Here is a 20,332-nt window from a genome sequence, read left to right on the forward strand (position 1 = left end):
AAAAAACAACTAACACAAAATGGCTCACTGACATCCTCCCACCTCAGCTTTGGTGAAGGGCTCTCCGCAGAGTGAGTAACATTCAGTCTCACAATGGAAATCCTAGATGAACTGAACTGTTGAAGATATTCTGCAGAGATTTTCTGTGATCTCACTAAACATAACATATTAATACAAAAACTCTCAGACTATGGCATCAAAGACCAACCAATAGCTTGGCTAGAATCGTGCTTACACAACAGGAAGCAAATAGCTTGCACTACCAGGTGCAGGTGAAACAGTGAAATCAGAGTGGGGAACTATTAAGTATAGTGTTCCAGCTCTCAAAAACAATTATGCTGTTATCCATATGGTAACGTAATCTTATGATCATAAATTATGTATCAAAACAACAAACATAAATCAATGATATAATAATGAAGAGTTGGACCATTGACCTTCTTAGTATACATCATTGACCCACCAGCATCAATAAATTACAATTCAAATATAGAAATTTTTGCTGATGATACAAGTTTCCTTATCAAGGGCATGAAATCCTCAATGCACATTCCAACTTAAAGAATAATGCAACAAGCATATAAACTATTCACAGCAAAATAGCCTATCATTAAACATCTCAAAAACAAATTTAATGCAGTTTCAGACAGCAAAAAACCAACAACAAGCCCTTGAAATAGGTATCAATGATCAGCAAATAAATGAAACCTCACATACAATATTGCTAGGAATAAAAATTTATAATAAACGACACTGCCAAAGACTGTGGTCTCCTGTGTGTGTGCTGCATTTGCATGAGTGTGTGCATGTGTGTATATTACCTGTTTTTTTTTATGAAGGTCTTGTAGACTGAATGCACACCATATGACATTTTTTTGTTGTACATATCTGTGAATCAGCATCTTCATTATATGGTGAGTACCAACTATCCTTTCCATAATATTGTTACTTCCATTCTGTATTTTCCATTGTTTGAAATGTATTATAAATTAAGATGGGATGAACATATTGATCACTTGCTGAAGAGCTATTTCGCCCTGTGTTGATAGGGAAATAATAGTGTAGTCATATTTCACATATCTCCCTTCTCTGATTTTGTATGGTTTGATACTCTGTGAAAATGCTGCAAAAGTGAAAAAAATTTAAATACATAAACAAGCTGTGGTGTTCATCTGTTGTGTTTCAAATCAGACATCCTGTATATGCATATTCAAGATGCTTAGTATATTGACACTCACAAGTCAGTACATCTACTCGTTGATGATATTTGTAATAAGCAACAAAAACCTTTTCTAAGTTGACTTTGATATTCACTATCATGACACAAGGCAGAAGTAAAACCTCCAGAAAGACTCAGTAATTCTCAAAATAGAAGCAATATCTAGCCTGGAATAAAAATCTACAATAAGCTTGCTCCCATTAAATATATAAAAAAACTGCCAACGCTCTTGTTTTCAAGAGGAAACTCCAACAATTCCTCATAAATTCTTCTGTTCATAATTTAAATGATTTTCTAGAGCTATAGGAGTTGTAGACGATATTTTGTATTACAAATGAGGTAATTTGTGTTCCAACATATGTAACATTGTATAACTCATATGTATGTTGTCTGTAGTATTGTTATTTTTCTTCATATCTTGGCTGTAATAGTGTAGATGTATCTTGTATTTATATTGTGTACAGTATTTTTAGTTTTTCTTCTCTTTTTTTCCATGTAATATGGTACTCGTTGATTTCTCCTACATTACAGTAAAATCTCTGAACAAACTGCTTGCCTCTGTGTGACAACTTCTATGTCTTTCTATTCTCAACACACATTTCTTCCAAGTAGCTCAAAGAATTCTCAAAAAGACAGAATTTGTATGGCCAAAATTAATACATTGTTTGCTGTATTCCAGTTTTTTTTTTTTTATTTCTCTTTCTGAATAGCTGCTCTTCAGTTTTTGAAATGTAACTCGAAATTTAACTTTTTCCAGTTGGTGCATTGCAAACAAGTTGTGATTGTATTCTGAAACAACATATTTTAAACAGTATTGGCATCTTCACTGACATAGTTTACAATGACTTGTATCTGTACACGAAAGTTGTTAAACCAAGAGCATCTGTAAGTAAAGTACGGTATCGTGTTTTTCACACTGGTGCGTAATGGAGCGGTTTAAATGCTATTCTTACAACTTCAGAAATTACATAACATCGCCAATATCCTAGTGACGGTCTGCATGTGTTTTAAAATGTGAAGAGCCTGTAAATATCAACCAGCTTAGGCGCATAGCTCAGTGACTCGAAAACGAAATAATGGAAACGACGAGAAGAAATTTAAGTAGATAATATCGATATATTGATTAATGCTATGTGTGTGCTTGCAACAGGTAGATCTAATCTACTATATTAGAAGGAAATTCGTTACTTCAATGAGAAAAAATATAAAGTTTGTAAATGGTCTTCTGAAGGAAGTATTTCATCCGTTAGGGAAGAGCAAAATTTCGAAAGAAGTTTCGTACTTCAATAAAAACCGTCTGACGGGAATGATGAGTACTGGATAATCACCTTATATTTCACAATTACATAAACATGATTTTGAAAGGAATAAATGCACTTTACATTCACCATTCTGAAAATATTTATTTCTCTAAAATATATTAATGTTGCGATTAATTACAAGAAATTCGTAGGAAATATCTACAAGGCAATAAAATATTTACAGTTGAGCACTCATTACTGAAAATACCTAAATATTGCTTTAGTTATTTACTCTGTCGTACATTTTGGAAATACGCGCCATCTTAGCTGTGATACTTGAATATCTTTGACGACAACATTTGAAATAGATGTGTGTTTTGAGAAGTGCGCCAAAAACGTAGGTACGTGAAATTTTCGGTTTTTATGACTCATTGTATAAGATATTTGTGGCGTCATCTATTTCGTGAAAGTATTTGTAACGTGTAGAGACGGACGAAGTAGCCCCCATTCTTTGTAATCGTACGTGAATGATTAGTGATGTATTTCCATTGTCGTAATTGTGAGTTCAGTGTTGCTGAATTAGTTGGGTCATATATTTGCAGGTCATCATGTCGAGTACGTCACAGAAACATAGAAATTTCGTTGCTGAGCCTATGGGCAACAAGCCGGTGACCGACTTGGCAGGAATCGGCGAAGTCCTAGGCGGCAGATTTGAGAAACTCGGATTTGATAAAGTAAGTTACAATATTGCTGCGGTTTAGAATAGAAACTTATCTCACTGGGACTCAGTAAATAAAATATCACATACAAAATAGTTGTTGTTCAGGCACAGACTGACGTTAAAAATTGGGCACTTATGCAGTTTAGCAGTGCATAAGTGCCAAAAATTGATTTGACAAATCTATATTAGTTTAAAAGTGCTGATCCTCGTGAATTTTCCTCTGTCTGAATAATCACGCAGATACAACTTTTAACCCTGTACTTCGAAGATATTGTAGATTGTTTTATAACAACAAAACATTATTTACCTTGTGTCAGCCACAGTGGGTGAGTCTTCTGGGCTGCCCTTCAACCAAACGTTTGGTTTTGTTGTATTAGATGCTAATGACATTCTGTTCATGGTGTGTGGAGCAGTAGTACTTTCTGTAGGTATATAACGTAACTTAGCAAGACAGTTTTTTCTTGATTAGGCATGATGTAACTTGTCGATGATAGGCCTACTTGTCTGTCATGTAAACATAAGAGTTTATCCTGGGTATTGTATGTATCATAATAATTACAGTAAAAGTACAACTCTGTAGAATGATGCTTCAAAACATATTATATTAGTAGATTCCCATTCTGTTTAGTTTTTCCTGTGCTAGCAGGTATATTTACACCAATTTCGTTTATTCAACCTCACTATGTTTATATGCACTTGATTTCTATCATCACAATTGAGATCAAAAGGTATTTGTTTGAGCCGTATGTTGTAAGACACATTTGTGATCTTACTGCATTAAATCAGATTTGACACTTCAGTACCAGAGTTGGCACTCTTCATTAATATGCAGTAGATCACTGCCCATCCTTAAATACTGGTTATCAGGACACACTAATCTTAGTTCAGATGCTCATTAGATCTCTATTAGGTTGACAGGTAACAGTAGGACAGTTGACAAAGACAAATGTCAATGTGAAATAAAGGTTGTGGGTACAGATCGATATGTAGCATAGCCCAAGGTTGTCAGTTGCAAACATTTGAAGACAAGAGCCTTTTGCGTAGGCCTACCCTTTTTCTGAGGAGGCACAATCTTTCTCTTTTGTATCCACATGGATTTTGTTGAACTGCAGATGATTGTTTAACATGCCATAATTTTACCCAAACAGATGACTGCCATCATTCCAAAACTCTAGTCATTGTCCTGTTCAAAATTTATGGTCTAGTTCCATATATGAAGTTGTTTTGGCTGTGTACAGCTATCATACACACAGTAATAATCTACGAAACATTGTGAACAACTCGCGGATTTCCCGATATACAATACCATCCAGTGTTTCCAAGATTTTTGGACTGATCTCACAAAAGTGGCTTTATACATTCTCAATATAATGGAAGGAAACATTCCACGTGGGAAAAATTATATATAAAAACAAAGATGAGGTGACTTACCGAACAAAAGCGCTGGCAGGTCGATAGACACACAAACATACACACAAAATTCAAGCTTTCGCAACAAACTGTTGCCTCATCAGGAAGGCGAAAGGAAGTGGGTTTTAAAGGAGAGGGTAAGGAGTCATTCCAATCCCGGGAGCGGAAAGACTTACCTTAGGGGGTCTTTAAATATGTCTGCTTGTGTCTGTATGTGTGGATGGATATGTGCGTGTGTGCGAGTGTATACCTGTCCTTTTTTCCCCCTAAGGTAAGTCTTTCCGCTCCCGGGATTGGAATGACTCCTTACCCTCTCCTTTAAAACCCACTTCCTTTCGTCTTCCCCTCCCTTCCCTCTTTCCTGATGAGGCAACAGTTTGTTGCGAAAGCTTGAATTTTGTGTGTATGTTTGTGTTTGTTTGTGTGTCTATCGACCTGCCAGCGCTTTTATACATTCTCAGATATATTTCATTATAGTACTGCACAGTGACTGTCAAGAGACAGAATTACACTACCATACGATGAGTTCCTTAAAAACTTTAAATTGTGAGCTGATTCAGAAACACAAATATTTTTCAGTACAATGGCATTCTATAAGTACGGCCTAATGAGCTGTAGGACTATAAAGTTGGAAGATGGTGTATCTGTAGAATTGATTAAAACTGGAGGAAAAGTTAAACAAAAAGGCTCTGGAGAAATAATTACTGATTGTCTGCAGAGGAAGACAGTTTTTGAGAACTAACACGAAGTTATAATTATTTTATTTAAAGGAAAAAGGTAGACGGAGAAGACATAAGAAGCTGTAGACGTTTCGTCTTCCTCTCTGTGATCTATAACATATTTGCATAACATTATTATCAACTGTATAGAAAAACTTGTATTTTAATCACACACAGGATCAACCTCACTTTGAAAGTGGATATAATACAACTTACTGTGATCATTTCATGAACAAAATTACACAGTGGGGTATTGAGTATGAACTAATAGTTTGTTTGAGATTTGACTCAGTTTCAACCAAACTTGTCTTACAGCCCTTGAGAAATAAGCTATCGTTGGAAAGTAAGATTGTCTACTGAAGAATAATGTAGGATTGAACGAAACAAATCACCAGGTAGTGGAAAAATTGAGCCATTGACATGCACACCCAAAAGCCGCGCGTGAGTGGGCTTTAGTACAAGTACAACTACTTTGAACAGTTGTGAGGTTTTAAAAAATACATATGAGTCAGTAATTTCTGCCTACCGGAAACAGAAATTCTTTTACGGAATAGGAGTTGTGAAGGAGAAACTTTTCAGTTTTCTAATTCTGCTTCACTGTCTGTAAGAAATTTTCTTTATGGCATTGTGCACCCCTTTTTGTGCTGAAGACAACCATAACATGTAGTAATGTCATTTTTCCTTCTGGTATTGTAGCTGTTGTAATTCCTGTCTTCGATGCAGACAAACTTACACAAATGGAAGGACTTCACAGAACAGTTTTGGAGTTATGTCTGCAAATCAGTTGCAGTAAGCCTAACATAATAGTGGGTTCATAGAACCATTTAATCAAGATTTTTATGGCAGTGAGGTACATACTTCTAACTCAGTAACTGGTAGTTGCAGAGTGTCCAGTGGAGAGACAAATGTTGACACCTAGTCAGAGAACCAGGAAAACTGACAAATGGCTCAGGGAACAGATTGGAATGGGATATGTAATTATTACTTTATTGAAAATCAAATTGAAGTGACCAGAACATGTAGTCTGGTGACAGTGTGGTTGGTGTACCAAGTAAATAGGGGTCAGTCTGTTACCACAACCTCACTTTAGTTGGCTTCGCCAACTGAGAACCAGATTACCAGTTTCCGTACCTAACCTAGATCTTGGGATACACTGCAGACCAGTCTGTCACTGTAAGCGAGATTTCAGGAGGGGCAAGGTGGGGGGGGGGGGGGGGGGGGGGGTCCATTACCACACACTAATAATATACTCTAAGATGGAAGTGAAAAGAATAGGATGACCACCAAATGTGAGGTGGGGTTTTGGCAGTAGAAATTACGTGGGAGCAAAATCTAGAAACCTGTAATCAGTAATGGATGTTCATGGTTTATGATCAGTTAATTAAAATGCTATTACAGTTCTAATTAAAGTACTTTATATCTTAATCAGTACTCATAAATTTTCTTTGTAACTGTGTTTTATGTACCTGCGCGCCAATATATATAACCTGTTGTACACAAAGTCTAAAGATTTACATAAGTTGTGGTAGTTACATTACTAATACTGTGATTATTCCCCTTGTAAGTTCACTTTTTGTTATTTTGGGGGGGGGGGGGGATATTTTAATTTCAGGATTACAGTTACCCTCATAAAGGACAGATGTATTTAAAAAGTTGTTTTAATTTGTCCCTTGGCACAACCCCTTCCCTTCATTCCCACTCTCTCCTCATGCCCAAATATACTATATCCAGTTGCTCACCTTTCTCCTGAATCACCTTGCTGATGCTGAGGCACCTCCTGCCGTGTATGTTGCTCAGTTACCAGTTCAGATACAGATAATCCTCACTCACGTCAGCTTCAGAGCTTCTTATTTGATGATCAGCATTTGGGATGTGGATCAGCTTGATGGTTAAACGACAGTTAAACGCCTCACACTGTATTGTAATAGATGACCACAACTATTTCCTTAAAATTTCAGTAAGTATAATTAACAAACATTTTAATAGTAGAGGTAGAAACACTTTCGCAATCAGTTTTATGCAGCAGAACATCTATGAAAGTGTCCATTGTGAAGAACCACTCTCAGTTCAGTGTTCACTTCAAAACACCTATAAAGTTTCTTCATTTAATTTACTTTGATTTCTGGATTAGTGCATACTGCATATTTTGTTAAGTACTCCATGTTAGTAATGAAATGATCATGTAGACCCCCTCTTTGGTGCTAGTGCATGTCTCTTTATATGAAACCACTTCTGCAACTTGAGTGTGGATGATGATGAAGTGATGAACAGAATGTGCAGTCCCCGAGTGGATAAAATCTACAACCCGGCCGAGGATCGAACTCGGATGTGCATGTAAGGAGAACAGCGGGATGATTAGCAATAGCAAGAGGCCAAAGGACAGCATACTGCATGACACACCAGCCAATGACATAGTTCTGTCGTACCTGTCTCTTATGCAGACTTTACGTGTGCTCGAGGAACCTTGTTGATATTCAGTTTGTTTATTGTACATATGGTGAGCTGTTTGGCCAGTTTAACTCTTGTTCAGGATGACAGAAAGCAGACACAAGTATTGCGTTAACAAACAATAGTGATAGTTTTTCAGTAATGGTATAAATCATTCTCCTTCCCCCTCCCCCCCCCCCCCCCCCTTTAGTTGTATCAAAATGTGAACTGTCTCTTGGAAATTGTGAAACTGAATTGCTTGCCAGTACTTATTTTCATAAATGTACATCTACATCATTACTCTGTAATTTACAATAAAGTGCCTGATAGAAGTCATTAAATCACCTTCAAGCTAATTCTCTACCTTTCTACTCTTGAACAGTGCACAAGCAAATCCTCCCTATGTAGGTATGTGGTAACAAAATATTTTTGCACTCTAAGGAGAAAGTCGGCGATTGAAATTACACGAGAAGATCCTACCACAACGAAAAAAGCCTTTGTTTGAATGATTGCCACCCTAGTTCACATATCATATTCGTGGCACCCTCTCCCCTGTTCCACGAAAGTACAAAATGAGCTGCCCTTCTTTTAACTATTTCAGTGTCCTCTGTTGATTCCATCTGTTGCGGATCCCTCACTGCATAGTAATACTCCAGAAGATGATGTACCATCATAGTGTAGGCAATCCCTTCAGTAGACACTGTTGCATTTTCTCAGTGTTACAACAATAAATTTTATTCTTTGGTTTGCTTTCCCCTCAACATTATCTGTTTTTCCATTCCAACTTAAGGTATTCATATTTGTGATCTCTAAGTACGTAGTTGAATTTACAGCTTTTAGAATTCTTTCACTTATGGTATAACCAAGATTCAGTGGTGTATTTTGGTACTCATGTGGAAGCTTTAACACTGTCCATTGTTTCAGTCAGTTGCCACGTTTCGCACCATACAGGTATCTGGGCTAAATCATATTGCAATTTGTTTCAATCATCCAGTGACTTTATGGCAGCATAATCTGCAAACAGTCTAATTTTGCCACTCGGTTGTCTCCAAAATCATTTTTGTAGATAAGGAACAGCTGAGAGTCTAAAACACTTAGTTGGGAACCCCAGATATTACTTTTGTTTTATTCGACTTCTGTTAGTTATTACGAATTATGACAATTCTGACAGGAAATTATGAATCCAGTCACACAACTGAAACTATAGTCCATAGGTATGCAATTTGATTAGAAGTAACTTGTGAGGTACAGTGTCACAAGCCTTCTGGAAATCAAAAAATATGGAATCAATTTGAATCCCCTGTCAGTAGCACTCATTACATAATGAGAATAAAGAGCTAGAACTAATCGTGTTTCACAAGAATATTTTCTGAATATGTGTTGACTGTTAGTCAGTAATATTCAAGCACAATATGTGTTACAGAATCCTACTACAAATCGACATTAGTGATATGGGTCTGTTATTTAGTGGATTACTCCTGTTTCCTTTCTTGCGTATTGGTGTGACTTGTGCAGCTTTCCAGTCTTTAGGTATGGACCTGTCAATGAGCAATCGATTACATACGATTGCTAAATATGGAGCCATTGTATAGCATACTCTGAGAGTAACTTGACTGGCGTACAGTCATTACTGGAGGCCTTGCTTTTATTAAGTGATTTAGGCTGCTTTGCTACACCAAGGATATCTACTTCTAAGTTACTCATGTTGGCATTTGCTCTTGGTTCGAATTCTGGAATATTTCCTTCAATTTTGGAAAACCGTATTTAGTAGGTGTTAGTAGTATACTAGCTTCGCTTTTGGAACCAACAGCTCCTTCCTCAGCAGGAGAGAGATATAGATGGGAAGATTAACAGGGAAGGGCAGGTCACTTAGAACCCAGGTGGGTCCCTCTCAACCTGTGGTCAGTAACCTGGCCTTCAATATTAACTTTATCTGCTCTGTTCCGCTCCGTTCTCGATACTGAATGTACTTATATTTTGATCAGCAGTAATACTGACATGTCTTTTTGGAAATAAGTATGGACAGGCAATTCTGCTTCAGAGTTGTATGTTTCTTGAGACAGGCCACATCAGAAACAGTATTGTATTTCCATGTAGAGAATACCCCAGTGTCGCCACTAGAGAGAAAGGCTGGAGCATGTAGTGAGAGACAGAGTGCACATTGGAGATAATTCAAAGCATTCTCGATTTATGTGCAGAATCACAGCCAATAATATGGGTTGTTGTGGCAGAATGCTTCAAGAACCTTTCTTACATCTGTAAGACACAAATATTATCCTACATTTGGGAAAATAGCTGTGCACTTTCTCAGTTGTGTTATGACATTGCCCATCATCCAGGAAGCTACCATATGTTCCCATGCTTTATGTTCTGTAGACAGTTAAGTATTTGGTTCCACCCTGGTGGCTCTCAACTCTTTTTGTGAGTACATACTTGGCTATCACGGATCCCCAGTCTTTACGGCATTACTTCCTTTCCACACCACAAGCTTGTACTTCCACTATCCCCACTTGAGTTTCCACTTTCATTAAATGTTCCTCATTGTTGGGTTTGATCTGCCACCAATTTCCTAAATTCTCCAGAAGTGCTGATCGTGCAGGAAAGGTCGCCCAATGTGGTGCCCATCACGTTGTGTGTGGAGGTTGTCAGATTACTGCGGGGATTGCACTGTTGGTGCCTGAGCTGGGGAAACTCCCCATTTATGCCAAGCAGTATTTGCCTGTTGTGTCTGGGACATGGGGGCTCAAAGCAACAGATCACTACAGGTAGCCATTGTTGAGGCTGACGCCAGCTGGTGCGCATTGTAGAGCCACCATTTTAATTGGGTGGCATTGTGATGGATGAGCTGCAAGTGAAGCAGATGAAGTTATCTCCCACTGATGGCCATACAGCCTCAGCAGTCTCTAAGAAATGACAGTCCTCTTTTACTGCAGAGGAATATGACCCTAGAATGTTCCCTTTCCTGGCTATGGCATGGGAGGAACATTGGTCTAAGAGGCAAGCAGAGCCATACTCGTGGCAATGCTTGGTTTGTACAATGACTGAGGGTGATACCTTCTTGGCTGCAAAACCCTTTTTCTGTGTAGAGGACTTTGGCAAGTTTGGGGAAGTGGCAGCAGTCTCTAAAATAAAAAATGGGTCAATTTTGACCAAATGACATCCCCTGCACAGTCATTGGCACTGCTCCATTGTAACAAGGTGGATAACATACTGGCGACTGTCACTAACCATAACAGTCCAAAATTTACTTCAGGGCATCATTTTACACAGAGACCTGCTCTTACAATTTGATGATGTTCTGCGCACCAGCTTGGAGCAGTGGGGTATACACTTCTTGCATCGTGTACATAGAAGGCCGAGAACAGTGGAGTTGCTACCAATGCCTTCATGTCAGCCTTTGAAGGCAATTCATTGCCTGAAAACGTCAAGGTAGTGGTATACCAATGTGATGTGAAACAGTATTTCTCATCATCCTCCCCCATGCGGTGCTTCAAGTGTTGGAAATTTGGGCACATGTCTGCATTGCAACACTAGCTTCATCTGTAGAGATTGTGGATGAACACTATGTGCAAATGCTCCTTGTATTTAGCAAGCGCCTGTTCCTCGGGCGTGCCCCGACAGAAGGCTGTACCTTGGTGGTTATCAGAAATTGCAGAGGTCATTAGATATCGTAGTTGGGCTCTCCAGCCCATCAAAGGAGCACTCATTGCTTTAAGCAGTTCTGTGTCCTGTTCCATCACCAAATAAAAAAGGAAGTGAAAATGCTGGGAATGGTATGTGTCAATCATCAGACCATATACCTCTCCTTTGCAGGTTTGGGCTAAGATCAGACATCTATACGGGTAGCAGACACTTGCAGCTGTACCTGGTATTACAATAAATGGCACTGTCTGCACTGAACCAGACGCTGTTGCTGATTTTGCTTTGCATTATACTCGAGCCTCAGCATCTGAGAATTATCAAACTGCCTTTCATGTTCTAAAAGAGTGGGTGGAGCGAAAGCAATTATGTCTTACTGCATGTCATCTGGAGCCATGTAATGCTCCATTCAGCAAGTAAGGATTTGTCCTTACTGCACTGATACAGTTGCAGGACCAGTCCAAATCCACTACCAAATGCTCAGGCTCCTATCGGTGGATTGTCAGTGTTATATCCTTGCCATCTTTAACAGTATCTGGAGTGCGGGCAAGTTCCCATTGCAGTGGTGACAAAGCATCATTGCCCCAGTGCTGAAACCGGGTAAGCACCCTCTAGGGACACAGTTAGCAGTTATCACACAATAAGTCTCACCTCTCTATATGTTATTTGAGTGCATGGTGAGCTGGCGGCTGTGTTTGTCCTTGAGTCTCAGGGACTTCTGGCTCCATCCCAGCTTGGTTTCTGCCAAGGCCATTCCACTACTGATAATTTGGTTTACCTGGAGTTGGCTATCCCAACAGCGTTTGCTCGACGTCAACACCTTATAGCAGGGCCGGCACAAACGCTGCACAGTGTGCAGAAGTGCTGCACATGTACGCACGTCTGTGACAGCGAGTGACAGCGACATCTGTTATTAGACATGTGTCCTTAGATATGTGTCCTAAATGAATGGCGGCGGCTCTGCTTCCCTGTTTATGTGGTACAAACAAGAGCACAACATACCCAGTCTCGTTTACCCCTGGTGACCATAACCTTAACAGAGAAGTACTGAGAAATGGCAGGTACTGTGAAAAAGCAAATGACAGGAGATTATGTTGTCAGTAGTTAAAAAATGACTGGGAACTGCAATTCTTTTTTTGTAGTCGTTGGCGAAAACTCATTGTTTGCTGCGCCGTGAATAATAGGCAGCCAGCGTAAGTTTCCAATTGAAAGACACTACAATACATATCACAGAGACGAGTGTAGTGTACTAACAGTGAAGAACGGCAAGCAAAATTAAATGTCCTTAAAAATGGATGAGACACATCAACTCAATTTTACTGTACATCAAAGTAACTGATACTTCTTGAACTCTTAAGCCCGGTCCACACGCAACGATCTGTCTGCGCAGACATCGGCGCAGATGTCTGTACATGCAAAAGATCGCTGCAAATGTGGTGTGTTCACACGACACAAACCCCAATCTACTACTCGCCCGCCATCTGTCGGTGTAGAAAAGAAATATCAGTGGCAAGCGACTACGCTCCCCGAAAACGTCAAAATTTAATTCAGTTATTTTGAAAAATAGAAATGGAGGAAGTTCTGTTGTGGTCTGTGTTCGCAACTTGTGTTGCAAAAAACATTCAGACCAACCGCAGGAAACAGAGAAAGCGGTCAAAATGGTGCAGACAGTGGCTGCTAAAGCGAAAGCAGTTTTGTCACGTAAATTTACTGCGAGAGTTGCAGGGCGAACCTGTTTTGTTTTACATAACCACGTGTTCCATTTCCTCGCACATTGGCACTCCAATTTCATCTTCAATTGTACTCCTGCTTGGTCTTGGCGTTTCTTGATCACTAAGAAAGCCAAGTAGATCAAAATACCATCATGTTGGCTGGTATACTTGATCTACTCCTACACCAGATCTTCTAGATTTCTGAACTTTGGATAACTCTTTTCGGTAAACAGTTCGCTGACAGACTAATTTACTTGACTTGCCTTCATGAACTCATCTTTCAGGAAAGCGTAAATAGCTTCACATGTGTTGGGTATTATTTCACTCAATGCTTGTTTCGATATTGCAGATGAAAATTCCAAATCATTGTAGCTCCTTCCTGTTGCTAGGAATCTTAATGTTACTGCCAGGCGTTCATGAGGAGAAATTTCCCTTCTCATACAAGTATTTTTCTCATAATATGAGGGGTTACATGCTTTAAGAGATAATTATAAGTTTCGACATCCATCCGCAAATAATTTCGCCAGTTCGCAACGAAATTATTTTTTTATTACCGTTTTCTGTTTGCCGAGGCGCCAACTGCCCGCAATTTTTCAATTAGAGCATTGTATGCTGCTCTGTCTTTTTGTCTCGGTCACTATATTCTTTACTTTTAATCTTCCACAAACATGGGTGGTTTCTGTATATTTCAATGAATTCACTTACAAACTCTCGAGAACACTGACGAGTATCAGCCATTTTAATGCCCTGTGCACACAAATACAAACACTAGACTGAGCAAACAGCTGTTTCGCGCCAGATTTGCGACGATCTCCTGTCCACACGCTCCAACTTGTCTGCGCAGATGTGGTTTGAACCGACAGATTTGAGAGGTTTCGCTCAAACCTCCAACTCCAACTTCCAGGTTTGCACACACCTCAGGTTGGTGCAAATCTTCTGTTCACACGCAACGATCTGTCTGCGCAGATGTGATGTGCGCAGACATTTGCGCAGACAGATCGTTGCGTGTGGACGGGCCTTTAGTTTCTTGTGTTACATTCACTGTGAGCAAGTTTTAAAATTGCAGTAAGAGTTGCACAATCTGGGAAACCCTTTTCCAAAGGGGAGTTTGTGAAAGGGTGTCTGATTGATGCTGCAGAACTTGTGTGTCCTATGAACGTAAGCCGGTTTCAAGAAATCAGTCTATCCAAACAAACAGTGACAAGACATATCAGTGCTATGGCCAGCGATGTGCAGAGGCAGCTAATAAATAAGGCTAAAGACTTTGTTGCTTTCTCTGTTGCGCCCGATGAAGCAACAGATCTTACAGATACAGCCCAGGTTGTGATATACAAACGAGGTGTCGATAACGCACTTTCTGTAACAGAGGACGTTTTGGACTTCTACAGGTGCGGACTTATTCCAAGCTGTCGAGCAAACGATTGATGGTGTCGGTATGGACTGGAATCTGTTAGTCTCAGTGACCACAGCTGGAGCACCATCAATGCAAGGCCATCAGAGAGGCAAAAAGCTAGGGTGCACAGATGAATCATTGTATGGAATTTTCTGCATCGAGAGGCGCTTCGTGCAAAATCAGTAGCGTTAGCAAATGTCATGCAAATTTTTGTGCTTACTGTGAACTATCTGAAGACACATGGGCTTACGCATCGCCAGTTTCGGCGGTTCTTGGAGGAATTACGAGCAGAGTATGGCGACATACCTTACTGTACCAAAGTATGCTGGCTCAGTAGAGGTAAAATGCTGAAAATATTTTTTGATTTACTTTTGGTCATAGTAACATTCTTACATGAGAAGGGAAAAAGTAAACCTATGTTGGAAGGCCCTTGTTGGATATAGACCTTGCATTTCTCGTGGACATTACATCTCACATGAACAGCCTGAACGTCAGTTTGCAAGGTGAAAATAATTTAATTTCTGACATATTGGAAAAAGTAAATGCCTTTGAAAGAAAGCTTGCACTTTGGGAGAGCCATCTATTGACAGAAAACACTGCACATTTCCCGACTCTTGGACTGGTCCATGAAAGTGCTAGATTTCAAGAATAGATGTTACAAGTTTGTCTCCTGTAATTCGCCTCTTTGCTCGACCGTTCTCGTCGTCAGTTGAAGATGATCCGAATGAACTACAGATGGAACTGATCGATCTACAGTGCAATACAAAACTGAAGGACAAGTTCTTTGCAGTGCGAAGTAAAAAGAATTCTACGAAAATTATTCTCAACAAGAATTTCCACGCCTGCACCGAGAAGCCACGAGAGTTATGTCCGCGTTCGGGTCGACATATGTTTGTGAAAGATTTTTCTCGGTGATGAAAATGAATAAACAAAGTTTTCGATCAAGCATAAGTGATGAAAATCTTTGCAACTGCTTGTGTTTGTCAATGAGCCGTGCTTTTGTGTCTAATATTAACTGTATCATTTCTCGTGACCAGTGATTAACATGTTTGGATTTATTCCTTTCATAATTAAAAATTATTGTTTACTAACTGTGCATTATTGCCTCATTCTGCTGCATGTTACATTATTATCAGGAAAATTGGTCATTAAACCGATTGTTCCAATTTATAATTACATTTAGGTTTTTTTTTAAATGTGTGAAGGGCTACACTCAGATGAAGTTGATAAAACATAACATTCATCTAGTTGTCGGTTATTATGCAGATTTCAGACGGAACCGATGAAAAATATAGCAAAAACGGTATTGAAACAACAGGTGATCATCGAGACTTCTGTGGTTATCATTCAGTTCAGAGGTCAGTGAGACAGAAATTATCTTAAATATTAGATCAAAAACATTACGCATATGTACGTGCTGTCAGTCAATCTGCCTTAATAAAAACCTATGGTTGTTAATTGTATTACTTGTCTTACTGGGTTAAACTGTTGACATAAAAGTAGACGTCTCAATGAGTAGACTGTGACAGTACTTTAAATGTTTAATACACAAAATACCTTCCTACGGTTGGCTTGCAAGCTGTGAAAAGAGCACTAGAATGCACTGGTACAGAGTATCTCAGCAAGTGGATAAAGTGACATCTGTGTGTAGAAACATACACTACATGAACGCTGACAGCTGCGGAGTGCACGCTGTGACCCGGAAGTTGCACATGTGCAGGAGCACCACACGCGTGCAGAATTTCTGGCCGGCCCTGCGTCATTGCCATCTTCTTCGACCTGCAAAAGGTTTATGACACTTAAGTTCTTGCCACCTTAGATGAGTGGAGGTATCCAGTGTCCGCTTTAGATTTTTATCCAGAATTTTCTGTTGCACCGTAAGTCACCGGTTCAAGTTAGTGCCTTCCACAGTACCCCCTCCATAGCCACGAGAGTGGGGGCCATAGGGCTCTGTACTGATTGTCCCTCATTTTCAGCCTCCAAGACTCACGTCGTGCACTTTTGTCGGCATCTTCCCACTCATCCCCAACCAGAACTTGACCTGGGTGACAAACTTCGCAGGTTGATGTTTTGAGACTTACCGCTTTTCTGGACTGGTCTTAGACATGGATTTCCTATCTTTGCCAGCTTGAGCAAAAGTGCTTGCTGCACCTTAATACACTTCGCTGCCTGAGGAACAGTAGATCGCACTACCCTTCTGCGGCTTTGTAAAGCTCTGATACAACCCTGTCTTTATTATGGGAGTCTGGCTTACGGTTGGGAATCACCTCCAGCGTTGCAGATACTGGATGAGATACACCACAGCAGGGTTCAACTTGCGACAGGAGCCTTTTTAACTAGACCTGTGAACAGCCTACTCCTGGAGGCTGGGGTCCCTCCATTGCAGATAAAGTGCCAATAGCAGATTGTCAGTTATACTACACATTTCGCAGCTCTCCTAAGCACCCAAACTACCATTTCCTGCAAGGGCAGCCCAGGTCAGGGATTATGATCTCAATTCACATCTGGTCCCCCCCTCTGAACTCCAGCTGATTTCTCTACTGCCTCTCTTCCAGACACACTAATCTCTAGTACCATGGTGCATCCCTCGGCCATTGCTTTGTCTTGACATACCACTACGTCTGAAAAAGTTTTTTCAGCCTGAGGCCTTATGCCACCAATTTTTCTCCATCCTTGATGCATCCCAGGGTTCAGAAGTAGTCTATACTGATGGTTTGATGATTACTGGTCACCTAGGCTTTGCTTAGTGCCCATGTGGGTTATATTGAACTACACTCCTTGCTGCATGGCAGTAGTGTTTCCACTGCAGAGTTGGTAGCTATCTCTTGCGCTCTTGAGCATATCTTTTCCTGCACCGGTGAATCCTATATCACCTGCAGAGACTCGTTGAGCAGTTTGAAAGCTTTAGACCAGTGTTTCCCTTGCCATCCCTTGCTCAAGCTGTGCAATATTTCCTGTATTCCATTGAACAATGTGAACGCTCAGTAACCTTCGTCTGGACCCCAGGCCCCATTGGAATCCTGAAGAATGAACGCGCTGATAGATTAGCCAAACTGGCTACCAGTAAGCTGACCCCTAAGATAGGTACTGATGGAACAGATGAAGTTGCAGAGATCTGGAATACAGAATGGCTCACTCTGACTTGACCAAACTAACTGCGGGTAATGAGACTATAAATCTGTGGAGGTGCTCCATGGAGGCCTCTCACAAGGACTGTACCATTCTCTGCAGTTGCCATACTTGGCTGACGCATGGTCATCTCCTCCGTTGTGAGGCCCACCCCATTGTCATTCGACGGAGGTCAACGTTTTGCTAGACTTTCCCAACGTAGCTGCTCTGTGATGTACTCTCAATCTCCCTGACTCTCTATCCCTGGTATTTGGAGACAGTGTCTCGATGCCGGACTTAAGTTCTACATTTTATTTGTGAAGGGGTTTTCTACCGCACTCTTTTGGTGGTGGGGGGTTACTTAATCGTATTGGCCCGTTGAGGGGTTGGAGAAAACTCTGTTGTCTCCTCTGCCCAGATTGGGCTGCAGCTGTCTGGGCTTGGTGGTCCACTGCTGCCCTCACCCTGCCTACTCTTTTACTCTTCCTCGCATCCTCTTGCAGGTTCTGTTTGTCGACTTGTTCATCTTATGGCTGTCTGTGCTTGGCTGTCTGTGCTTCTCTTGCCCTGTCTGTGTTGATAGTCTATTATAGGCAGTTTCTGTGTGGGGTATCTCTGGTAAGTGGTGGGGGTGTCCCCTCTTTGCATTCTGCTTTCGCTGGCTTCCAGCTGCAACCTGGATAGGGTGTCTCACATGCCTTTCTTCCTGTATTTCCACTTCCTTTCTTATTGCTCCCCCCCCCCCCCCCCCTCCCTCCCCAATTCCCGCACCTCCCCCTAGGGTGGGGTTTTCTTCCCTTGTGTTTTGCATGGAGGCCATCTCTGATGTACAGTCATGTAGACTTGTGTGTTCGAGGAAAAGGGAAGTGATGACCCAGTAGTTTGGTCCCTTAAATTATCCAAACAACCAGACAAGTATTTTGTTAGCTAGTATTGGCTTTAACTCTGTATTATTTTAAATCTCTCCATAAACTTTAAGAAATGATGTTGTTTCTCAGACTTCAGATACTTCTGTCGTGCACCATTGCTCATGGAAATATCTGTTAATGGCAGCTGTTGTAAGACGCAATGTAAATACTCAGCAGAAGTTAGGAAAAGGATTAATGCTCACTGGTCTCCCCCATCAGCTTCCTGGTCATTGCATGTTGTGTGGGGATCACAGAGGAGTGGTTTTAAGTAGCCAGTAAGGGATCATGAGCAGACAGTGTGCTTCTTAGCAGTGAGTCTAAGCATATGTTCATGTTCTGGACAAGATACATTCCTGAATACCACCCCATATTCCAAGAAATGAAAAAAAAGAATCTGTAATGGATTTTGGAAACTTAACCTGTTATTTTCTCTCTCATTGCTTAATTATAATCATCCAGTCATTGGCTGAGTGAAAATAGGGTATTGTCAGTTTATGTGCTGTAGAAGAACTGTCCATGTATGTGGTGACACTACCCTTAATTTAAATGTTTTTTTTTTTTTAAGTAATAAATGACTTCCTTTTTTTTTTTTCAGGCATATGTTGTGTTGGGACAGTTTTTAGTTCTCAAGAAGAATAAGGAATTCTTTATTGACTGGATGAAAGATTCAATTGGTGCAAATCAAAAACAGGCAACTGATTGTTACCAGTGTCTGTCGGATTGGTGTGATGAATTTTTGTGAAGTAGGCAAAAAGGCATTAATAACTTCATTGCCATTATCAGACTGAATATACCAATTTTAATGTAAGATAAATCACATGTGGCCGTGTTGTACATGTTTAATTTTTGTATTTGCTGCCAGTGCCTGTTGAATATATTGTGTAATTATTGAAATCTGTAAGTGAAAATTTTACATCTTAAATTTATAATCCGCTGAGACACTGTTCACAAGTGCTAAATGTACTGTATTTAATAACTATCATTTTAATTGTGGTTGATATGACAGGGAACATTTCTTAAAATAGAAATTTTTAAGTCTTGAAACAACATATAAATCTCCTGCTACAATATATCAGGAAAATTCTGGAGTAATGTGAATATCTTGTTATCAGATGTTATATTTAATAAAGTGTTGTTACTAGCAAGTTGTTTTTATTTGAGCTGTTCCACTTTTTGTGCTCTGTGAATTTCACCCAATTCGGATTATAACATATTACTGTAGATATTTTTCCTTTGAGACACAACTATTAATGATAGTGTAGTACAACAGATAGGATTTTTGTTTCTATTTGTATCACATCAAATCTAGATATCTAATCTTTGTTGTCATTGAACCAACTGGTGGCAACAGTATTTTCAGACTCAGAGGTTGTGTGAATACATCTACCTAGAAGTAACAAATATTCTCAAGACATTGATTAAAACTCCCTTTTGCTGCTTAAATTGCGTTTTTTAGTGAGAGAGCTGGAATAGTTCTTCATACATTAGACTTTTCATTCATGGGAAGTGGGCTTAAATTCCCCTCCCAGGCATCGTGATTTTGGTGTTCTGCAGTTTTCCAAAATTATTTTGGATGACTGCCCAGATTGTTCACTGGTATTTATCTTAACTTGTGCTCCAGTCTACAATGACCTTGTCATTGACACTACATTAACTCAAATGTGTCTTCATTTTTATATTGTTTTGAGTGAAAATAACTGGAATTCACACACACATTGCAGTTTCCTACTGAGATATTAGTATGAAACATTACATCTTTTTAAGTAAGTTGATGAAAAATCATGATTAGTAACATTCTAAAGAATCTATAAATAATGAATTCCAATCTTGACACC

General features: G+C 39.8%; 1 protein-coding gene across 3 annotated transcripts; it reads left to right on the forward strand.

Moving 5' to 3' along the window:
* The first annotated feature begins 2,753 nt into the window (after nt 1-2,753).
* On the forward strand, nt 2,754-19,638 carry LOC124595215 (barrier-to-autointegration factor). Of its 3 annotated transcripts, none has more exons than XM_047133857.1 (3): nt 2,754-2,861; nt 3,063-3,194; nt 19,093-19,638. In XM_047133857.1, the coding sequence occupies exons 2-3, from the start codon at nt 3,069-3,071 to the stop codon at nt 19,237-19,239; spliced, it is 273 nt and encodes a 90-aa protein (XP_046989813.1). In that variant the 5' UTR covers nt 2,754-2,861; nt 3,063-3,068; the 3' UTR covers nt 19,240-19,638. The 3 variants fall into 3 exon arrangements, with proteins under 3 accessions (XP_046989813.1, XP_046989812.1, XP_046989814.1); XM_047133856.1 differs by having other exon boundaries at nt 2,754-2,857; XM_047133858.1 differs by having other exon boundaries at nt 2,845-2,979.
* The last annotated feature ends 694 nt before the right edge of the window (nt 19,639-20,332 follow it).

The sequence above is a fragment of the Schistocerca americana genome, chromosome 2 (genome assembly GCF_021461395.2).
Source record: "Schistocerca americana isolate TAMUIC-IGC-003095 chromosome 2, iqSchAmer2.1, whole genome shotgun sequence".
Lineage (NCBI taxonomy): Eukaryota > Metazoa > Arthropoda > Insecta > Orthoptera > Acrididae > Schistocerca > Schistocerca americana.

What these genes read in the sequence shown, in the direction of transcription:
- LOC124595215 (XM_047133857.1), top strand. Translation starts at nt 3,069, where the DNA reads ATGTCGAGTACGTCACAGAAACATAGAAATTTCGTTGCTGAGCCTATG. An exon ending in AGAAACTCGGATTTGATAAA is followed by an intron (nt 3,195 to 19,092) that starts GTAAGTTACAAT and finishes TTTTTTTTTCAG; the next exon opens with GCATATGTTGTGTTGGGACA.